Source organism: Acromyrmex echinatior, chromosome 19 (genome assembly GCF_024713525.1).
Source record: "Acromyrmex echinatior isolate Ae372 chromosome 19, ASM2471352v2, whole genome shotgun sequence".
Taxonomy (NCBI): domain Eukaryota; kingdom Metazoa; phylum Arthropoda; class Insecta; order Hymenoptera; family Formicidae; genus Acromyrmex; species Acromyrmex echinatior.
The window spans coordinates 154161-177262 of NC_141870.1; the positions used below are offsets into that span (position 1 = coordinate 154161).

Sequence of the window (23102 nt, forward strand, 5' to 3'; positions counted from 1 at the left end):
TGCATTAGGGGCTCCGGGCTATCCACAATAGCAGGAATAAGGAATTAGGAATGAGGAATAATGATTTCAACCTATCAGAAACCGTGAATTCCGATGTATCCGATTTCCGATAAGTTAATATCGTTATTCTTTATTCCGTCTATTGTGCGCAGGACCTTAAGTGTGAGATCGTTCAGAGAAATGATGAATACCGCCCTAGCCAAGAGGGTCGATTCTCTCTTTATACAAGGTGAAAATTACAAAAGTGAGCAAATTTACTAGGTGTTGACCAATGAAATTATCAATATTCTAGTAAATTCGTTCTTTTGTTATTTTATCGATTTCCAGGTCTCACCTAGGTATCGTATCGCATATCGCATCGCCATATGCCGGCAATCGTGCATCATGGCATCATTGGCATCGCTTCAGTCATGGTCGGCCTGGTCGGCATGGTCGGATAACCAAAAATTAACGCGGATATATACTGTGTATGTACTGCAAAGTAAAGAGAAGTAATTTCGGAATTCGATGGGAAAAAAACGATTTTCGCATTAATTAAAGTCGTTTTTATCATAGAGTGTGTACTGCAAATATAATGTTGATGGCATGATAACATTATTAAATCGAATAAAGAATCAGCGAAAGAGATGTGCAGAATTTACAATGCGAAAAGTCATGACTACGTTTTATATTTATATTCGTTATCAAACATTGAAAGATGAACGAAATGCATGATGTCTAATGTGAAAACAGGCACAACTTGCGATTCCTAGTTATCTAATTTACCACGTAATTATATCTAGTAGTTATATACGTACCGTGCTATATCTAATTGACAAAAATTATAACGCATCATAATTTACCAAAACGCAAGCAGCAACAAGAAAACAAGCAAGCTTAAGAAATACTAAATAGTTCGACAGTTTTATATAATTAGAATCAATCAAAGGAAGTAAATCCAAATAAGATGGATCTCCATAATCATTATTTACGTTTCTCGACAGTCAACATTTCGCTTTTACAAACTATAAATAAGTCTATTAGCATACATCACTTGATACAATCTTATAATTATGAAATGATTAAAGAAGAATTAGATATAAATAAACTCGAGTTCTGCCGGTTGTTGTTATGTTATGAATACCAATCTGTGTTTTACGACATTGAGAGGAGTGATAAGAAGCATAAGAAGCATGTGACATCTGTTAATGTGGAGGAACTTAACTTTCCTAGTGTAAAAATGATTTTTCCGCCAAACTCTTCACGAAATATCTCACAAATTTCACTTTTGTGTGACATAATCAATCTGCAGATGATACTTTACTGTAATATTAGTTCAATCAAACAATATCTGCAGAATTTTCTTTACTCAAACGACATGTATACCACAACTAATAATTCTAGGATTATGTATATGAAGATATTAGAACATCTTTTAGAATTTTTATGCTTGTATCAACTTCATACCACCAACAAAGATAACAAGGCAATCTTAGAAAGCCTTGGCCACATATATTTGGAGATTATCAAGTCCTGGCTGAAGCTAAAGGAAGACTGTGAATGGAGACAGTTTGCTTTAATGTTTCCTAAATTGGTAGAAATTTTTACTCCTTCATGTATTGTGTTTCCTCTGTGGAACCATTTTCTATATGAAATAAATGATTTAAAGGAATCTCTCATTGGCCTAAGTATTATGGCAGACATATGTTTTACATTGTCAAATTCAATGAATTATATACAGTGTGATATTTACTGTAACAACACATTCTGGTTATTGATACTAAGGGGATTGCGATCACCCTTGCAACAACATCGCAAACAAGCTTTATACATAATGAAAAAAGCAATCGGTTCTATGAGTACAAATGTTATATTAAATTTTGAATCACAATTGAACGTGACAAAAGCAGAAATTACACCATTTATTTGTAATAATTCTGATACCTCTTTATTAATAGATGACATTAAGGAGAAATTTTTCTTACTTTACGAAGCGTTAGAAGAGAAGAAAGAACATTTAATAACACCAACTTTAATTCATGCAGCTGCTTTAATAAAAATAAACAAAGAGCACAAAGCTTGCAACTGCTTCAACATCATATGGTTGCAGTGCATTTTTGAGAAAATCTTACTGCATGAGAACAATCATATTGCAAAGTGGGGTGTATCATATGTTTGTAAACTAGACAAGACCATGTTTGATGATCAGTTTCTCGAATTATTTATACATGTCCTAAATAATAACTTCCTTTATGAATGCCAGCCTGACGAAAAATGTCCGGGAATTGTGAAAGAGCTCTCACAATTTCTCGAATACGCGGAGAAAAGCGATTTGCTCAATAGATTTGTTAAAAAGATTAGCTGTGTAGCCTGGGGGCCTGTAGCAATATTTTATATAGTACATGTGTTACGAACAGTTTCACATCAAGAGAGTCAACATTCTGATTGGCAATCTACTGAATTAAATGCCATAAAATTTCTAGTGGAAACAAATTTGAGCATGCATTCTCGCATTCTGCGTACTGCATCTCAAACTGAACTCTTGAGAGCAATCCCTAATTATGTACGAAAAATAAACAATCTATCATTGCTCGCTAATGTTTTAGCTACATTTCCTTCTGGAGAAAGTCTCACGAGAGGAACAGTTCCTTGGAACGTTATTACAACATGGTTGGAAAAAGTATTAGCGAGAGAAGATGTAGTAACTTTCATAAAGGAGACTTGTGCGAAATATTTGAATCAAGATGCTAGTCCTGAGATAAATCCTAGGACATTTGCAATAATGGTATATTTGTTATACGACGCAAATCTTATATTCTTATGCCAGACGTGTCCTGACGTAGAAGCATTAAACAATTGGCTGTATACGTTAAATAGTATTAACGTACGACCGTATGCCGATGTCATATTAAGTATGAATGTAGTAGAATTTATATCGTATTTACTGTATCTTTCCCCGAAGGGGTCTCACAATAACATGACGGACTTTATATCGTTACACATACGCATCACTTTTCATTTTTTAATTAAAAATATGAGAAAGATGTCCACAGAACTATCTTATGAAGATTATACAAGATACACAACCATTATATCTTCACATATTGTTAACGCTCCTTTTCTCATGTCAAAAAAGGATGTAAATATTTATGCAGAAAAGTTGCAAAACGAAAGTATAAACTTGATACATGACTTGCAAAATCTAAATATACAATATTTGTATGGATTACATATCTTATATCTCTCTCAGAATATATTGATTTTGCCACTTACGAAAACTTTTTATATAAAGCGTTTATTGAATACGCGGATGAACATTCATAACAATATCAATGAGGAAAAAATTTTAAAAGGAAAAATGGCATCAGAATATGATTTGCTTCTTTTAAAACTTCTGCATCAATATCTTATAAATTCGCCAGTACCGTCATGGATTCCTATTACTACAATACTGTCTAATTTGTTACAATTTCTTGAGGTAGGCTCACCAGAAAATGTTTCTGAAATTGCAAAGATACTAACAGTAATAAATGATAATAAAATTATAAACAATGCAAGTGATAAAGAAACTTTGGAATATATTTTTAACTTGAGCTTTACATACATCATCAACAGTAAAAGAAACAATATTTTTTGGACAGCAATAGAAAACCTTATGGGAGTTATTATTAATAACAATTTCTTGCTTTTACTTAATGCCATACAATTCACAAAAAAAGTAAGTTAAAATATATATCGAAATTTATGTATCAATTATGAAATATCAATCACTTATGATCTATTTTGCTTTGCAGTATGTCGTTAAATTACTAAACGAAGGGGAGAATACACCAAGATTTAAAAGGATATTGCTTTCTAAAATGAAAAATTTGGATATACACAATTTGATGAAATTCGAAAATGTATTAGGGAATTGTTTTCTTCATGGTTCTGTACACCGACGTGACAAGAAAATTGAAAATTATGCTCATTTATTTATTGAGAACCAATTGAATAAATATTATTCAAAGCATATTTTCACGTTGTAAGCATCTCTTTTTATCAATATTTATTTTAAATACATAGCTCGTTAAAATTCAAAGCAATTTGTAAATAGTAATTAATAGAACATTAATATTTTTTAACAGGGATCATAATAATGACGCTGCAATTAGAGCAGAGGCAGTTATACTGTTACATAGAATAATTAGTAATCCAGAATTTAATTACGCAGCATCATTTGGACAGTCAGTACTCAATGAGTTGATAAAGAACAAAACCAAGAGATATTTTAAAGACTCGCCTTTACATAAATTAAAACACAGAATAATGCAAATTTTATTAATATTAGAACCAGTACTAAGTAAGGTGAACGCTAAGTTCTCGTTAAATAACTATGGAAACTTCAAAAAGTATTAAGTTCTCGTTAAATTTTATTTTTCGATTAAAAAATTAACAGATAATTACTTTATAGGAATTTGTTCCTCTGCTACAGGAACAGTTATGTGAGTTTATTTTTTCGGAAAGCAATCAGTCTAGCGTGAAAATAATGCAGGAATGGTTATTGATACGAATTTTTACAAAAAATATTCATTTGCATGATAAACTGTGGTCACTTTTTGCAAAGGTAATCCGAGATGATGACTTCTCTTATTTTATAAAAACATTTCGTTTGTTCACAGTATACATATATATGTGTGTGTGTGTGTGTGTGTGTGTGTGTGTGTGTGTGTGTGTGTATGTGTATGTATATATATGCTCTGGAAATATATATATATATATATTTCCAGAGCATAAAAGACCGACCGAGATGTACGATTTCTGTAGCAAGCATTGTCTATCATGTTGCAAAACTTCTTTCACGTGATAATCAAAGAATTTTCATTCAAACAGCCTTGCCATATATAGTGCAATGTTGTTTAGGACAGCAATTTAATGCACGTGTTTATAATCAGGCAAGTAAAACAATGATTGATTAAAATATGTGTGTAAATTTATATCTCATTTGATTTCACTCGTTTTAATTTTTTTTTGTCTAGTTCATTTTGACACAATTGTATGAATTAATGAAAGCAAATTATGGGGATAATAGTATATCAGAATACAGAGGTATATATCAAGCAGCTGTGATTGGTTTGCAACAAGAAAGTTTGATAAAAAATTCATCTAGAATACAAGATGATTTTTACTTTTCCAATTTTCATCCGTTCAATGATTACTGCTTACAGGTACATGAAAATGCACGTTTATCTTCAAGAATTGAATTATTTGTAAATATTGATAACATATTAATTCATCATTTTGTGACATTTGTAGACGATTTATTATCAATTGCCGCGTTTGACTAATGTAAGTTGTGATGAATGGATTAGTTCGGACGTATTTAAAGACTTAATGTTTATGGAAAACGATTGTCATCCTCTACAGCTTTGTAACACAGGTTCATTTCTGACTAAAAGTATACCTTCCGTATATCTGACAAAATCTTTTGCAGGTAATAAATTAAAACGGTAACAAAATATTGCATAAGATATAAAATAATTACGTTACAGGTGATACACACGGCGATTCATTAGAAAATAATGTTGAAATTTATATGGAAGGTTTGAACGATATTCAAAAAAAGATCGATCCATCAAAGCCTATAGGTTTATGTGGTGATACTTTCGAAGTAATAAATGAATTTATGTTTCTGCAAGATACACAATTGCAGCAAGGTCTAATAGTTGTAGCTTCTTTTGTCGATCGATCACCGAATTTAGGAGGCATCGCTAGGACATGCGAGATATTTGGAGTTAAAGCACTAGTCGTTGCGAACGCAGATTGTGTAAAGGACAAGGAGTTTCAGTATCTCAGTGTTTCTGCTGATAAATGGTTAAATATCCTGCAGGTACTTGAATAATTTATTTCTCAAATCTATATTTAAAAAATTATAAACAATGACTTTTCTGCAGTTTGGCATATAAACAATTTCAATTTTTTTTTAAATTAATACAGAATCTTTAGCTTTTGAAAGTATTAAGGCTCTTGTTTATTTACCAATATTATCTCAAATTATTGTCCTTACCAGTATTGTCTCAGAAGCAAGAAACAAATTCTTTGAATTAATATTTGAAGAATAAATAGCTTAATTATTGACAGTGTCCCAAATACTTGCAATCCGATCTTAAAGCTTCTGAGTAATCACCACAGCCATATTTAATCGTGACGTCAAGAGCGAGGAATAATATAATTTTTACGTGCCATTTGTAAATAAAGATAATTTGGATAGAACAAGAAAAGGTCACATCGAATCAGTTTTTTTAAGTAAAACATTTTATTTTTTATTCCAGAATCTAATAACTGACCTTGTGAGCTTTGCAAAAACTTTAAGTTTTTTTTTAACTAGTATTATACTTATTGAGAGTTATCAGATTTAGTATCGCCGGTATTAGCATTACCCGAGGTATCCGACCAACGGTTAAAAAAATCTTGAATGTTGTTTAGGATCATGACTTCGTCATAATGTGAATATTGTTCGGATAAACATTTGTCAAGGCCATTGAAGATTGTTCCTCTTATTTTCATTTTTATGTAATTTCACCTCATTTCAAGATATATAATCAATCCCCTGACTGAGATAGTAATAGTGAATGAATATGAGCTTTAAAGACGATTTGAAAATATTTAAATTTTGGAATATTTACTTCTTTGAAAATTCTTTATTTCAAGTTTATTGATTCAGATTTCTCAGAAAAACGCTACAATATTTTGAAATCCTTAGGTAAAGCCATATGAATTGCAGAAATTCTTGTTAGACAGGAAGAATACAGGATGGTCTTTAATTGGGGTAGAACAAACAGTCAATAGTACAAATTTGATGACAACAACATTCGAGAAAAGGACCATTCTTGTTTTAGGGTAATTAAATTTCGACTCATGAAAACTTTAAAGTCTTGAGAATATAATTAAAAACTATTTTGTAGAAATGAGAAGGATGGTATACCAGCTAATTTCATACCACTTTTTGACAAATGTGTAGAAATACCTCAAGTTGGTGTAACACGATCGTTAAATGTTCATGTTACTGCTGCAATTTGCATATGGCAATATGCGAACCAACATATATTAAAATAATTTTCCTACATTTATAAGATATAAGATAACGTTATTAAATAAATGTATTTTCAACAAAACAAAAGATGTATTATAATATTATTATATTGTAATATTTGTTGAAAGAAATGTTTCATTTATATTTTTATATATTTACGAGTAAGTCTAATTTATACAGGATTCTGTATAAAATGATACATGTACTTATACATCATATCCAACAATATGTCGCTTTCCGATACATTCTCCAACAAAGAACCAGCAATATATTTCAATAGCTACTAAGGTATTTATGATACCTTCACGCACGGTAACATCACGATAACGTCCGGTCCGTGCAGAATGGATCAACTGTGAAAATCCACTACGAATTGCAGAAACGTCTTTTAGAGTGGGTGGCGTCAGTTCTACTTTGGCATACTGCAACCATACTTGCAGTACAGGCTTTGCGTGATTAATACCAACTGCAATTCATATATATTATTTAGTTTTATTTAATTCTTTAAATCTCTACATACATACACATACACGCGCGCGCGCATATGTATGTGATACAAATAATCAAGTTATAGTAAAAGTAAGTTTACATTTTTTGTAGCAAAAGATAACAAATTTTAAGTACATTACCTTTTCTTGTCATCATCATTATAAATAATATAAATTAACAAGAAATTTTAATTTACTTGAATTTTAATTTACTTAAAATTTGTTATTATCTTTTGCTACATACACGTATATTACAGAAATATTAGATGAATTTCTTTAATTTTTGCAATATGAGACATGAAATATTTTTTGTGAAAGAGTTAGGTAAGTTTTCAATAATTTTGAAAAATATATTCGTGTTCTTATATTTATATTTTTCAAAATTCATTCTCAAAGACTGTGTTCGAAATTGACTGCCAATATTGAAAATCTATGATGTATGTAATATAAAATTCGGAACACAGCTAAAGAAAGGAGCATTTTAAATTATGATATATAATTTGTATATCTGGAATTGTTTCATTATAGCCGAAAAATATCCCTAACTTAACGTTCTTTTTTAAATTGTTTCATGTGGATTTAGGATTAATCGTAGCTTATCCTTCTGGAGGTATAACTTTTCCTCATGTAACTTTTTCCCTAGAGCAGAAATATAAAAAGTGGAAATTTATTTTATGATATAATTACATACATAAAAATTTTCACGTGTCAGGGAAAATGTTACATGATTAACCTCATGATCAAACATTTTATACTTGTTCAATCTTGATTTGTTGTAAAAAACATAACCTCAATATAGTATAAAATTTGATTGCCAGACAGGATTCAGCGATTTAACAAGACATTTAATACAAAGATCAACAAAAAAAAAGAAATTTTATTGCGTTAGGTTTACGTATGTAACTATTTTACGAAAATTTAATACGAAATGTTACATAATACGTGGTGCACGAATTGCAAGTTCTTGCTTGAAATAATTATATGATAAATATATAACGAATATTTAAAATATCATCCATACGTTTTACCAATTCGGTCGATTTTGAAACAAGCCGTGCCATTGTCTGCTTATTTTATCTCTTAAGAAAGAAATAAACGGATCCCGTATCCCGTCAGACGTCAAAGTTAAGGCGATCTACACTGTGTTGCAAATCGCAAATCGCAAGCAGACATCCACCAGTCCATACAATACACCATAGTGGAAGAAAACAGGTGAGACAACTTGAGGCTGCTTTCACATTAAAGATGGAAAGTTATCGATAGTGGTATTGTTACTATCGATTAAGCGATAGTTTTTTTTTTAAATAACATATCGATATAGTCCTATTAGAATTTTTTAAATTATTATTATTTAATATTACGTTATAGGCTAAAACCGCCAAAAATTTGAATAAATTCTATTGGATTTTATATATTACAGAGAGAAATCTGAGAGAGGACATGACAGCCCAAAACTGGCAGTCGATTCTGTATCTTCAAACAAGGTGAAAATTACAAAAGTGAGCAAATTTATTAGGTGTTAATTAATGAAATTATCAATATTCTAGTAAATTCGCTCACTTTTGTCATTTTCATTTTGTTTCAAGATATAGAATCGATTCCTTGTAACCGCAAAATGCTGCCGCGCACTACTGCTCTCTGACAAAGTGGATGTAAACTACATAGCAACATCTACTTTTCTTAGGGTACATCGTCCATTTTTCAAGACTGGAAATGATAAATCGATATTTGGTAGCACAATGTAGTACATGTAGCACGATTATATAAATCAAATATCGATTTATCGTTTCCAGACCAGAAAAATGGACGATGTATCCTAAGAAAAGTAGACGTTGCTATGTAATTTATATCCACTTTGTCAGAGGGCAGTAGTGCGCGGCAGCATTTTGCGGTTATAGGGCTGTCATGTCCTCTCTCAGGTTGCTCTCTGGTGGAAGTATTAAACATATTTAGTTTTAAATAATTTGCTAGGACTAGTAATCCCATAAAGACTTCTGGAGAACGAAAAACATAGATAACCAATATTTATGCTATATTTTGCGCGACTATCATATGACTATCAATAGCAAAAGGAGATTATCGATATATCCAATTAAAGTTAGGCTATCGATAATTTTCCATATCCCACTTGTATTCTTACATGACTTTTGATTACATCATAGATCCCTTTTTCGGTGGCTGAATTGAATTAGTGTTCTACATTTTTAGAACTTAATGTGAGATAGATATGTTTGACATTTGTCGAAAGCAAGTAAAAGAGTTCTAGAGCAGTCTAGTGCAGGAACAGAAAAGAGACCACATGACATTGAATTAGAGAGCCTATAATAAGAGAGTTACCAACATGATACATGACTCGAATCGCGCGCTGATTGGCTTGGTGCGGAATCGATATATAGTCTATCTTCAGGAAAGGTTAGCTGTTATCAGCTGTTGAAAATAAAATAGTGCATTAATCGTAGTGAATTTCATTTCTCTTTCTTTGGTGTTTCCATATTTAATCGTGTAAATCTTAAAATAGTGTCAATATTAATTTTTGCTTTACATTTTTGGTAGAATAATGTATTACAAAAATTAAAAAGGATTCGGGGAAAAAATATTTTATATATAATTGTATATTGTAAAATTATATAAAATTACATATAATTATATATAAACATAGATATATTTTATATATAAATATATATATATATATATACATATATATATATATAAAATATGTCCACATATATAACATTTTTTCCTAGGGAGGTTATAAAGCTCAAAATATCTCTTCTTTGCAGAAATAATAATCAGATATGCTGTACTATGCTTATTGTTGGTATTGTAACAACAATATTGACATTATTGTGAGAAAATATAAATTCTTAATGAATGGAGCAATCACGAGTATGTTGATAGAACTTTACATTACATCAGAAATATTTGTATTCAAAGTAATTCTGATTTAGACCTGTTAGAGGTTGACGAATCAAAGTCTCCGACATTGATGTGACATTGTTACAAAAAAAAAACAGGTTGGAACAGCATCTTTCTTGATGCACCTTCTATAAACGATCCAGTCATTGGGTTTAAAGTGTTTCTGCAATCACATAATTAATATTTGTATTTAATACTTTACTTTATAAATGAAGCTATGTATATCTCACTAAGAAAAAACATTTTATCTTGCATAATCAGTGATTTGACGTTACTTTTCAATTCTCTTCCCTTCCAATAATACGCCACTTTTCTCTTAATATAGGATCTTTGGGAAAGTCTTTTCTGAGCAAGATAAAACCTTTTTTGTAACTGTTGTTACAATACAAACAATAAGCTGCACAGTACATATCTGATTATTATTTCTGCGAAGAAGAGATATTTTGAGTTTTATAATCTCCCTGGAAAAAAATGTTATATATATGGATGTATTTTATATATATATTTATATATATGATATATCTATGTTTATGTATAATTATATGTAATTGCATGTAATTTTATATAATTTTACAATATATAATTATATATGAAACATTTTTTCTCCGAGTCCTTTTTAATTTTTGTAATACATTATTCTACCAAAAATGTAAAGCAAAAATTAATATTGACACTATTTTAAGGTTTAAACGATTAAATATGGAAATACTTACCAAAGGAAGAGAAATGAAATTCACTACGATTAATGCACTATTTTATTTTCAACAGCTGATAACAGCTAACCTTTCCTGAAGATAGACTATATATCGATTCCGCACCAAGCCAATCAGCGCGTTATTCAAGTCACGTGTCATGTTAGCGACTCTTATTATAGGCTCTCTACATTGCATTGTTTACATTCTTGTAGGCGTAGCAAGTTGTGACTTTATATATAGCCAAGTGTTTGAATTCACGTCAGTTTACGTCCGATGCTGTGTGATGTAGACGCGGCAGCGGAGGTGCAGTAATATGGATGCGTTTCTCTCTACACTGTTAGTGCTCGTACATTTCTTATGTAAGTTGTACAATGCGATCTGCGACGCGTGCAATGCGGTGTATCGAAGATGCATGTATTCCTGGTGCGCGAACACGACGGCGGAGCTCGACAAGTTTAACAGTTTAACGAACAAGATACCCAGGCACCTGATGATCATATTCGGACATCTCAGATTATGTGACGAATCTGTTCTGGACTGTGTGCGTATAATTGAATGGTGCATTTCACTTGATATATCTTACATCAGCTTCTTTGATAGTAATGGTAATAAAATATGATTTGAATTAATATTACTATATTTATATTACGTGAAATCATATTACGCGAAATGAAATTCAAAAGAGAAAAGAAAGCGACTGTTTTATGTGTATATTATATATAAGGGAAAGGGGAGTAAGGTAACTAAGTAAGATAACGAATTGTTACGAAGAGTGAATTAATGAAGAGCAGATGCTTAACTCATTAAAAGTTTTAGGTAATAATACATAATCTATTATAGTTTGAATTCAATACAACCACAAAAATAGATACTATATTAAGAAATGTGTTTTTCAAGCATTCACATAATTTTGTAGTATTTGTGTATAAGGAATGACACAGTATAGTAAATATTTTTATTTTTTTAATATAATCGCAATATAGTGTAACTAAAAGCGAATAAAGTAACGCGTTAATATTTTTTATTTTTCATATTGCAATAGCTTTATTAATTACATAAAAATATATGATAATCGTGGATAAGATAACGAATGTTGTACCTAGTCATCTAAACTTGACTGCGTAATGCGTACCAAACTTAGGCGTGACTCAAATGGTTAAAAATTAATTATTAATTCATTGATATTGATTATTTGTAAGTAAATTTTATTATATACAATTCATCAAGTTTATCATTTTTTAAATAAAGTATTATTAAATATGTAAGAAAAGTTGTGTGTCATATTATTCACATTAAGAAATCTCACAGTAATGATTCACTGCTTTAAAAACATAAATTCTCTGCTAAAGCAGTGAATTTGTTTTTTAGAGCAATAAAAGCAGTAAATCTTCTGTAACAGGAAATCTGAGATATTAATCGACTAAAATCAATGATTAATATCTTGGTAGTCATAAGGCAGAGCAACACTTTTTTCTTGTGAAATCTTTATTTTTACGCGAAAACACATCAATTAAGTTTTTATTTATAAAATTTATAAATATTCATTCATTTTATTCATATTTTTCTTGAAAACTCGTAATATATTGAAATATATGCACGTATCGTAATCTTTCTGAAGATCTTCAGAATCTTTTTCTGTTCATTACAAATTCATTTGTAATTAAAATTAACTCTTCAATGTCATCTTATCTCTTATTAATCACATATGGGAACAAAAAAGATAAAATTGACATGTCCTTGAAAAATTTAATTTGAAAAAAATTCTAATTTATGTAACAACTTTTTTATTTAAAAAAATTATCATTAAGACTGTAGTGAATTTGAAAAAATAAATAAATCTTTACCTGACAGAAATTACGCAAAATCAACGAATCTTAAGGTTATCATCTTACTCCCCTTTCCTCTATATACAGTCACAAAACTAATTGTCCGGATACAGATATTGCAAGTTTATTTTTTGATACAGTATCATCAAATAATATTAGGTGTTGGAATTAATTCGTAGCGTTTTTAATGAAAGAATGTTATTTATTTCACATGAGCATTAAAAAATACATTAATGAAAGTACTTCCCATCACTTGTAAAACGCTACGAATTAATTCCAACACCTAATATAATTTTTAAAGAATAATAACATTTAGAAGTGAGAACTCTCCAGTGATTTATTTTCATCTCCAATATTAGTCAAAATTCTATTTTTAGATATATTAGGTGTAGTAAAAAGAAATCCATTATTTTTCCAATAGATGGCTTTAGTAATCTGTATCTTGTCTACGCGTGAAAGTAATATGTGTAGACTTAATCAACTTCTTTTTATGCATATTCAGTAATACATGTTCGCGACCATATTTTTCATTCTCTTCTCGTCCCTTGCCGTGTGTATCAGCTCTTCCACGATGGTTAGTCCGGTCCAAGGTCTTATATTTCGGAGCCATGATAACTTCTTTCGTTCCTATCCCTCTTCTATTCTCAATCTTCCTCTCAATAATTAATTGTAATAACTGGTACCTATATTGTGTTACGTATGATATGCCTCAGATATGCAGCCTTTCTCCTCTATATTGTAATCAGTATCTCTCTATATTTGTTTAAACGTTTTAATACTTCGTTGTTGGATATTCTTTCTGTTCATTTTATCTTCAAGATTCTATGTAAGAGCCACATTTCAAAAGCCTCTATTCTATTCATTGTAGATACTTTTAATGTCCAGCCCTCCATTTCATCCATTTCATAGTAATACTGACCAGACGTAGCATTTAATGAATCTCATTCTAAGATCGAGATCGAAGTTCGGTAATATTTGTAAAGTTCGGTATATTGGTAAAGACTCTTCTGAGTCTTATAAATGCCTCTCGGGCGATTTCTATTCGATATTTTATTTCTAAATCTGATGACCAATTTTCACTTAGTCATGTTTCAAGATATTTAAATTTAGCTACTCGTTCTACTGAGTTTTCGAACGTTAGGCATTCTTGTATGCGTCCAATTCACGGCTGATAATCATGAATTTTTTTTGTTTTTTATGTTTTTGCTATGTTTGTGATTTTCCACAGCAATGTTAAGAAGTTGTTGGAGGTTGTTCATGTCATATGAGCGATCAATACTGCATCATCTGCATAGCGGATGTTGTTAATCCAGTTCTTGTTCACTTTGTTCTTTTCAATCTTCTCCAGTGCCTCCGTAAATATTTTCTCTGAATAAAGATTAATCAACAAAACTATAAAATAATTGCGAAATTAATTGATCGGACAGAAATAACATTGAAGAAAATATAATATTAAATAATATATTGAGTTTATTAATTAAATAATATATTGAGCTTTCTTTAAAAATTATACAATATTATTTGGTGATACTGTACCGAAAAATAAACTTGCAATATCTGTATCCAGACAATTAGTTTTGTGATTGTATATACAGTGAATGAAAAAAGTATTCGTACAGAGAAAAATGTTTTTAAAAAAACTTAATTTTAAAAAAATAAATATTATCCAGCAAGAAATGAATCATCGAACTGATAGTCGAAACGATATCGATACGATGATTTCAACATTAATTTGATTTCAACATCGATTCGACGTTTAATTGATGATCATTTCTTGTTGGATAATTAACAATTCATAAAGAATAAAATAGACTGTATGTTTCTTAAAATTATATGTACGAATAAGATGTGTATTAATTATAGAGAATATGTCATCTGAAAAATAATCGGAAATTAAAAATTGTATTGTTTAGCGCGCGCGCGTGTTTACATCGCGAATTTAATAAGTATACTTGTAAAGTCGTGTAAAATCGACGTGGTAAAACATTATCGCATTTCGATAACTTTAACTGATATTCGTAATTTGTTTTTAAATTTCTCATTAAAAACGCGCGTACAATCTCTGGAAGTACACGCGCGCCGGTTTTATAGAGGAATACAGATAAAATCTAGACATAAGACTTAAGTCATAAGACACTGTCTTTGGGCCTTCTACAATAAGTTATTAGTTGTAAATTAGAAGTCAAAAGCTAAAAATTGACGACTGTGATTAGTCAATTTTTTTTAATTTCTGACTTCTGATTTATGACTAATTGTTATGGCTTATTGTAGAAAGCCTATTATAAATCAGTTTTCTGTTAAGGTCCTAACTGATTCCTTTTACATCAAATAACCTTTTAATATACGTATTAACAAGTAACTTTTCATTAAATTATCTTAATTTCAGTAATGTATTTGCAGAATGATTTACTAAATTCATACAATATGTATCAAAATAATTAATTAAATACATTTAATATAATTAAATAAATATATTAATTAATTAAATACAATATCATGTATATGCTTACGCGTATTACTGAAATTAAGATAATTTAATGATAGAAAATTCCCACAGCACAGAATTTGCAACAATCTTTGCAATATTGCTGCAACATGCAGTGTTGCAACTTTTGTGCAATTTTATGCTGTAGGATTACCATTTAGTACTTGTATCAATGCACGATGTAAACTAGGCCATCACTATGGAAACGACACATTGATCATAAAATGATTACTAATTGAATATGGCAAACCGATTCCAATTTGATTGTTTATAAGTTTTATAAAAATAAACATATAAAGAATTTTTTTATTAGAGATTTAATTACATTATTGCATGCTTTATTGTTCTACAATTTAATAATAATAATTACTTATCTCTTTCTAGAAATGCATAAAGAAAATTAAAAAAATAAGTATAGATTTCTGATCACAAGTAAAGAAGATTATTATTGTGACTGAGCTTCATTTTCTTGTTGTTAGGATATAAAGATTATTATTATTATTATTATTATTATTATAACTTATGATGGTTATGATGATTACTCTTGTATTCAGGTTATTTATGATCAAACTAAAGATGATCTTGAATATAAGAGAGATGGACTAAATATTATTTTTTGTTATCCAATGCAATATCTTAGAGCAATTGTGTATAATATGAATACACGTTCTTTTAAGAATAGGTTATAAATTTTAAATGAAATTTAATAAAATTTTATATAAAATATAAAACTCTTAAGATAAGCTACAAAAATATGCAAGGAAAAATGAGGGTTTCTATTTCAAAAAATTAATTTGATCTTGATTTAATTTTGAACAACTCCACCTAAGATCAGATGGATATTATTATCCAATGCATCTTTTTAAGCTTTACAAATTTTGTCTAAATCTTTTTTTTTAAACTGTATTTATTTTTTAGATATCCGACTGTATCCATATTCGATAGATCCTATATAAATAAATTATTAACATCGTACAAAAAAAAACGTACACTGTATTATAATTTATGAGAAATGACATCTTTCAATTTAAGAACAATAACAAACAGTTATACGAATTGCAGTTTCCGATTTATATTGTTTTTTAGGTTTCTTGAAGAAAAATGAATTTATTCTTAAAGAAGAATTCGCGAGAAAACGACCTGATCTAATAGAGTGTATTACTTGGAATCCACATGCAAAGACACATCAAAATGGAGTAATTGGTAGAGTATACTATTTTCTGTTTTTCCATACTTCAATAACCTTAAGAGCGTTCTACGATAAATAGCAAATACTCAAATAGTAGCATCAATAATGATTATTGATGCCTCTAATTAGCACGAAGCATTGCGATGGATTAATAATGTTAATATGCCTCATGGGACTTCACCATTATTAGCTAGAACGTTTATGTAGCGATTGTAGCATGCGGAACAGTAATCAATCCAAATATAATAATGCCATTACTTTTTTCCGATAACAATCGTTACTTTTTTCTGCCTGTAATGATAACGTCGTTATATTTTTACAGCAACGATATCGATTCAGCCATTACTTTTACTTTAGATTTATTGGATAGGCGGATATTTGGATATTATTTTCCTATTTACTAGCGCTGAAAAATGTTTTACTTTATAGTGCCCCCAGAAGTGTACTTAAATTTTTTTAAATGCTTGTGCAAATATGCAAATATATATTTACAATTTAAGTTATTGTATGCAACAAATATAATTATAAAATGTTTATTTTCTCATTTTTATTTCTTAAAAAATATTTTATATTTTATTAATAAAAGAAATAAAAACTCGAGAGTGCTGTTCAAGATGCGCTTGTTCAAGAAAAATCTCTTAATATACAAATTAAATTTATTGAAGAGACTGTAAAACAAACAAAAATCGTTGGACTATAATTATCTCGTACGTTTCGATTAATCTTCTAATCTTCTTTAGCGATAATAGAAGTATGTATGCGTAGACAACGAGCATTAAGTATGTAATTTTTCTATTATCGCGTCTATTATACGTCTATTATCTACGTTTTATGGTCTCTTTAATAAATTTAATTTGCATATTGAGAAATTTTTCTTGAACTAACGCACCTTGAAGCCTAGCACCTATTCTCTCGAGCCCTTTTATTTCTTTTATTATTACTTTTAGTAAGTTAGGGAATTATAATATTCAAATTTTTATTTTATATTTTATATCTTAGACTGCATTCCGATAGTTACTATCAGTATTGAAAATCTATAATTCAGATTACATATAGGATATTACTATAGATTTTTAGTACTAGAAGTGATCTTAAAATATATTTTTATTAACGATATTAATGTTTAAAAACAATGTTTAATTTAAATTTGATATTTAAATTCGATCAAGTTTAACTCCCTCACGTGTGATATTGAATAAAATTAGGCACATTTGACGTTTTTGTACAAAACGACCAAATTTGGCAGAAACAAACATCGCTCTGTTCCGCAAATCGAGATATTAATCATTAAAGTTGATTATTCAGATTAGCAAATCTGTCCCACTAAATCTGTCCACTGACTGAAAAGCAATATGACCATGATGTGTTGTTTAAGAATTTGGGCATGAATTTCATTCAAATAATCTCAAGATTTGATACAAAAAAATCACATTAATAGATTATTTGGCTAAATTTATATTTTTTAAAAAGAAGATTTAATTTTAATAAACGAATTATAGAATTTTGTAAAATAATTGGTACATTATGTCCTACAACATCAATAAGTTTCTAATAAATAGAATAGGTATTAGAATAAGTAATAATAGTTCTTGAATAGTGATCAAATTTAACGATTAATATCTCGATTCGCGCGACAGAGTAACGATTTCTGACAACACATTTGGTCGTTTTGTACAAAAACTCGTCGAAGTGTATTGAATGAGTCTAATTTCATCAATTTCGGACTAAACTCAACAATCGCGAAAAATAACTAAAGATAAACGAATAACGTGTTACTTTTTTGACATAACATTCCCAACTCTGAGAAGTATTTCTAATTGTGCGACTGCATGCTTTAATTACAGAAGGCAAGTCAAAAATAAATGTATCATTACTATCGGATGTAGACAATAAAGGAAAAATAGCAACATTAACGCAGTCATTAGCAAAAATGGTGTCTTCGGGGAATCTTGATCAGGAAAAAATTACGATTGAACGAATCACCGAAGAATTACAAATAAAAGGGATGCCTGATCCCGATCTTGCTTTAATACGTGATTACTCTTGTTCCACGCATGGTGTATTACCATGGCACACAAGAACGACAGAATTTTTGTAAGTTCATAAGAAATATCTGCAAAAATATTTTGTAAAAAAATCTTATTTTTTAAAACTAACAATTTAATTTTTTCCAGAATGCTGCCGCTGTACGTTAATATTCCAGTGAAAGATTTCACGTGTCTGTTGGAGAAGTATAACAAATGTGTACAACGGCATGGTAAATGACATGTAATTATCCTTATTTATATAAGAGATATCCCGTTGCAGTAAGAAGAAATAAATTATCATAAAAACTGAATTTCTAATATGATTATTTTACATACTCTACAAATGCAAAAATTAATTTTTGTGATCATATAATACATTACTATTATAATAAAAGATCATGCGTTAAAAGAACATACATTGTACAAGATATTTTGAAGAAAAACTATGCATTTTCTATTGATCCTTTCTTCAATTTATATAGTCCGATATTTGAATTTTGAAATTTGATTGTAAATGTGATTGTTACGTAACTACAGTAGAAACAGCAATATCTCGTTACATTTTTATTTTCACATAAGCGTAAAATTTTTTTTGCATAATGTAATCCTTTCGCATAATCTACATTAATGTTACAAATATGTTTTGAAAGATAAACCACAATAGCGTTACATGTAATAATTATAAAAGCGAACATTTACGAATATCTTACATAGCTTTATGATAAAATGGTCAAATATAGAATTTTTAATAATAATTTTATGAGTTCCTGATACCCAATGCTTGTTCCAACTCTGCTCGTTTTTGTTGCACTTTTGTATAAAAGTAACGACACACGGCTTCCTGTGCCCAAGGCTGATAGTAAAATTCAGCTCTCCGTTCTTCTTCCGGATTCCCAACAACGTCGGTCATGGTCTTCAAATCTCTAGTCTGAGAGATGATCCACTTATTGATAAACTGTTGCGGATCTTTAGCGAAACTCAGGAAGAACTCACGATTGGTCTTCAACTGATTAATTGTCTCAACGGTTTCGTGAATCTTATTATCCAGACTCTGGATTTCCTGCTGGCTTGCAGTCGATAGCAAGAAATTATTCATTTGCGTTTTCAATGTATCGTCTACTTCTACATCGATGTCATAACACGCGGTTTGTTTTGTTTCCGTACCTGAATAATATAAATTTTTATATCAGATATTCATAATGAGCTATAAAGTAAGTATTAGGTGTTGGAATTAATTCGTAGCGTTTTACAAGTGATGGGAAGTACTTTCATTAATGTATTTTTTAATGCTTATGTGAAATAAATAACATTCTTTCATTAAAAAACGCTACGAATTAATTCCAACACCTAATAATTGCAATGCAATATATATCATTCACTTATAAAGTCGCCTCTAAAACAATATTTATTCAAGATAAAAATTGCACCTTCTACGCTTATAACATGATTTATCACAATGGGATCAGGTGGATGCAATAATGGATTCAGTCGTTGTGGTATCTCAGCGAATTTCATTCGCGGGCAGGCAAATATCTGTTCCAAGTATTTATCACAGTTAATAAATTCTCTCTCGTGACTGTCTTGGAGCTTGTGCGTTTTTATATATTGCCAAAGCGCGGATATGATGACGGGTCGCGTTTGCGTATGTACGCCTAGTAATCGCGCTAATCTTGGGTCCAATTTAAACTGGAATGTAATTAATAGAAATTAAATTTAAGATTAATACAAATAGACTAAATCAATTGTGATAAAATATTTGTGTAACAATTATTTTAATTTACGTAAAAGGATTACCTGTAGTGGTTGATAATCAAGAAGAAGAAGGATTGTACAGCGAACGTTCTTGTCACCTGGTCTTTTAACTTGAAATCCATCGGTTTCCTGAGTAGTCAACGTACGATGCCACTCGACCAAATGATTATCAGGACCATAGAGATCTTTGTCCAATTCTATTACCAAACTTTTGAAGAAAGATGAAAACTTTCGTTTTACCTGCGAAATTAATATAGTTATTGTTGAATATATATATATATATGTATATATATTTATAAATGAAATACTTACAATACAATTGGACTACATATTTATTTACTTGTTTATTAATAACGTAACTATATTTCTTATTCCGTCCTACTATTATACCTTATTGGGATCATTTTTAGTATCATCTAAAAGACGTCCTTCTACTCTAAGTTCCCAAGATGCTACAGATCCCTCTTCTCCTTCACCTGCCTCTTTAGCCGGATAAAATGTGTTTGAGATAAAAATACGTAATTTTCGCTTCTGCTTCATTGGACGCTTCAAAGCTTCTTGAATATCGAGACGTTTTCGCATTATAGTTGCATCCAACTTTCTTTCGAATGCCAGTAAGTCCATATAAGCTTGCGACTCTGGTACCAAATCACGCACTTTTTGAGGTAATATTTTGTCTGCCAATTTCTTCTTTTTCTTTGATGTGGAATGTGAAAAATCACTGTTCCAAAAATACCTAAATGAGTTTATTCGAAAACCATAGACACAGAAATTATAAATAATTCTGTAAGCCGTGAGTTGCAGTGGTTAAATCTCTAACAAAATTTTGATTTCAAATAATATAAACAAAAAGTATTTAGACTGGAAATATCAAGTTATAAGTAGGAATAATAATACATATACAAGTTATATGTACGAAAAAATAAAAGGATAAACATGCAAGAGTAAGGATGAATAAAAAATAGAAAGTAGCCAATTATTAAAATATAATATCTAATTAACAAAGAAATACACAATTTACACACAAGATAAATATAAAGCGTTTGTCTTAAGTTTAAATTTCTCCAGATTATACTTACGGTTTTTGCTGAGACATAGGAATACGTTGATCCGCGCTTCTTTTTCCAACAGGTGGCGTGGGCATTGGACCCTGACGCATATTTGAGTAAGGTTGGTTTGGTCTCATTATTCCACCTGGGCCAGGCCCAGCATTACCCATTTGTGGTGGCGGAGTAAATCCAGATCTCTGTTGCATCTGCAATAGAAACTCATACATGTCATCCAGACACAATTATATAATATTAATAAAAAAATATATAATTTGCAGATTGTAATTGTTGTATAATATATAATATATAATTAATCAAAGGATAGATTATTTGGAAAATTATGGCTGAGTCATTCTCTGTACTCGATTGTTTAATCAAAAAGTAGCTCCATATATATATATATATATATATATATATAAAATGACAGTAAAAAAAGTAACAATTTTGATTTAGATTTTTCTGATATAAAGAAAGAAGATGTATAAATAAAAGCTAAATACCCATCAAATCCTAAATGACTTAGCTACCGTCATCCAAAGATTAAATAAAAACACAAAATATCAATTTATATCATATCCAAATATTACAATCAATATTATACTGATTATGCATCGAAATTAAAAAAATATATTTACTGGAAAATTTGGCCCAGAGTACTGGCGCAAATTTGGTGGTACCGAGGATTGTGGATATCGCTGAGGTGGTGGTCCATTACTTCCTGCATTTGGCACAGGAAATCTTTGTGCCATCTTTTCTAGCACTCTTTAAAAAGAAATATAAGCAATCCTTATATCTTTCTTAGAACTACAATTGTATGATTACTAAATTGCATGACTATATAATATATACAAACACACACACACACACACGCGCGCGAGCGCACGACCATTAATTAGGTATTCCATTCACATATGTATGCAAAAACTAGTTTGAATTAAAAATAACTTGACATAATAACTTGACAATTACAATTGATACTAGAGGCATAGATAACATAACCTAATATAATATTAAAAAAATGAAAATTCATTTCCATTTGCTACAATGAGTCTATTCGTGTTGTTTGTACTTAAAAAATTCAGCATCTTTGTTTCTTTTCAACAATCAACAATATGTGTGTGTGTGTGTGTGTGTGTGTGTGTGTGTGTATTCATCTCGTTTTAAGTACAAAAATTTTGGAGGATTTTAAGCAACACGAATAAATCTAGTATTACGTATTGATTGCAGCGTGAATGCATTTTGTATGCTAGAAAAAAGAAAAGATAAACGAATTATTTGTATGAGAAAAATGCCGAATACGTAGTCGTTCCTCAAGATTCACGATCATTTTATCACTGAATTTCACGAGAAATAATAAAACAAAGTTTCGCGGTTTCGTTCTATCGTACTGAAAAAATATACAGGGTAATTCAATAAACATTATTTACAAAGTTTATTTGTAACAAGTGTCGTTGAATAACCTGATAACGCTTGTTTCAGCTTTAAGTTGACTACGCTTTACTCCATTTCTTGATCTTCAATATAAAGATGAAGGCGTCCCGCTTTCCCTTCACTATTCTAGGACACAACGAACTATAGACAACACTTGACATCGTACAAAATGGTTGCGTTCAGCAGACTAAAG

At 29.9% G+C, this 23102-nt stretch overlaps 4 protein-coding genes and 1 long non-coding RNA gene across 7 annotated transcripts; 2 read left to right on the top strand and 3 right to left on the bottom strand.

Annotated features, from left to right (window-relative positions):
• Positions 1-93: 93 nt before the first annotated feature.
• On the top strand, positions 94-7138 carry LOC105147261 (tRNA (guanosine(18)-2'-O)-methyltransferase TARBP1). Its single transcript, XM_011058149.2, has 11 exons — positions 94-244; positions 328-3697; positions 3774-4003; positions 4107-4326; positions 4433-4585; positions 4749-4913; positions 4998-5186; positions 5275-5452; positions 5511-5848; positions 6722-6858; positions 6924-7138. The coding sequence occupies exons 2-11, from the start codon at positions 947-949 to the stop codon at positions 7072-7074; spliced, it is 4512 nt and encodes a 1503-aa protein (XP_011056451.1). The 5' UTR covers positions 94-244; positions 328-946; the 3' UTR covers positions 7075-7138.
• A 46-nt stretch (positions 7139-7184) lies between these two features.
• Positions 7185-8761, bottom strand: LOC105147266 (ATP synthase, subunit G). Its single transcript, XM_011058154.2, has 2 exons — positions 8561-8761; positions 7185-7517 (listed from the first exon to the last, which is right to left on the bottom strand). The coding sequence occupies exons 1-2, from the start codon at positions 8598-8600 to the stop codon at positions 7258-7260; spliced, it is 300 nt and encodes a 99-aa protein (XP_011056456.1). The 5' UTR covers positions 8601-8761; the 3' UTR covers positions 7185-7257.
• Positions 8762-9981: 1220 nt separating this feature from the next.
• On the top strand, positions 9982-18988 carry Tango14 (transport and golgi organization 14). Its single transcript, XM_011058153.2, has 6 exons — positions 9982-9997; positions 11224-11309; positions 11440-11755; positions 16548-16664; positions 18495-18744; positions 18825-18988. The coding sequence occupies exons 3-6, from the start codon at positions 11464-11466 to the stop codon at positions 18913-18915; spliced, it is 750 nt and encodes a 249-aa protein (XP_011056455.1). The 5' UTR covers positions 9982-9997; positions 11224-11309; positions 11440-11463; the 3' UTR covers positions 18916-18988.
• LOC105147265 (uncharacterized) lies at positions 10336-11293 on the bottom strand. The gene is made up of 3 exons (XR_846296.2): positions 11169-11293; positions 10731-10916; positions 10336-10618 (listed from the first exon to the last, which is right to left on the bottom strand). It is a non-coding gene; the product is annotated as an uncharacterized LOC105147265 (long non-coding RNA).
• Positions 18989-19228: 240 nt separating the features above from the next.
• On the bottom strand, positions 19229-23098 carry Bap60 (Brahma-associated protein 60). 3 transcript variants are annotated; one of them, XM_011058158.2, is made up of 7 exons: positions 22939-23098; positions 22114-22240; positions 21509-21684; positions 20820-21150; positions 20472-20669; positions 20105-20363; positions 19229-19841 (listed from the first exon to the last, which is right to left on the bottom strand). In XM_011058158.2, the coding sequence occupies exons 2-7, from the start codon at positions 22225-22227 to the stop codon at positions 19435-19437; spliced, it is 1485 nt and encodes a 494-aa protein (XP_011056460.1). In that variant the 5' UTR covers positions 22228-22240; positions 22939-23098; the 3' UTR covers positions 19229-19434. The 3 variants fall into 3 exon arrangements, with proteins under 3 accessions (XP_011056460.1, XP_011056458.1, XP_011056459.1); XM_011058156.2 differs by having other exon boundaries at positions 20820-21165; XM_011058157.2 differs by having other exon boundaries at positions 20820-21165; positions 22906-23098.
• Positions 23099-23102: the final 4 nt, after the last annotated feature.

Excerpts from the sequence above, each read along its gene's own strand:
- LOC105147261 (XM_011058149.2), top strand. The coding sequence starts at position 947 with ATGGATCTCCATAATCATTATTTACGTTTCTCGACAGTCAACATTTCG. Across the intron at positions 4,586-4,748 it reads TGTGGTCACTTTTTGCAAAG|AGCATAAAAGACCGACCGAG; the intron begins GTAATCCGAGAT and ends ATATATTTCCAG. Across the intron at positions 6,859-6,923 it reads AGGACCATTCTTGTTTTAGG|AAATGAGAAGGATGGTATAC; the intron begins GTAATTAAATTT and ends ACTATTTTGTAG.
- LOC105147266 (XM_011058154.2), bottom strand. The coding sequence starts at position 8,600 with ATGGCACGGCTTGTTTCAAAATCGACCGAATTGGTAAAAC. Across the intron at positions 7,518-8,560 it reads ATCGACCGAATTGGTAAAAC|TTGGTATTAATCACGCAAAG; the intron begins GTATGGATGATA and ends TATGAATTGCAG.
- Tango14 (XM_011058153.2), top strand. The coding sequence starts at position 11,464 with ATGGATGCGTTTCTCTCTACACTGTTAGTGCTCGTACATTTCTTATGT. Across the intron at positions 11,756-16,547 it reads CAGCTTCTTTGATAGTAATG|GTTTCTTGAAGAAAAATGAA; the intron begins GTAATAAAATAT and ends ATTGTTTTTTAG. Across the intron at positions 16,665-18,494 it reads ACATCAAAATGGAGTAATTG|AAGGCAAGTCAAAAATAAAT; the intron begins GTAGAGTATACT and ends CTTTAATTACAG.
- Bap60 (XM_011058156.2), bottom strand. The coding sequence starts at position 22,227 with ATGGCACAAAGATTTCCTGTGCCAAATGCAGGAAGTAATGGACCACCA. Across the intron at positions 20,670-20,819 it reads CTAAAAATGATCCCAATAAG|GTAAAACGAAAGTTTTCATC; the intron begins GTATAATAGTAG and ends TTAATTTCGCAG. Across the intron at positions 19,842-20,104 it reads TCATGTTATAAGCGTAGAAG|GTACGGAAACAAAACAAACC; the intron begins GTGCAATTTTTA and ends TATATTATTCAG.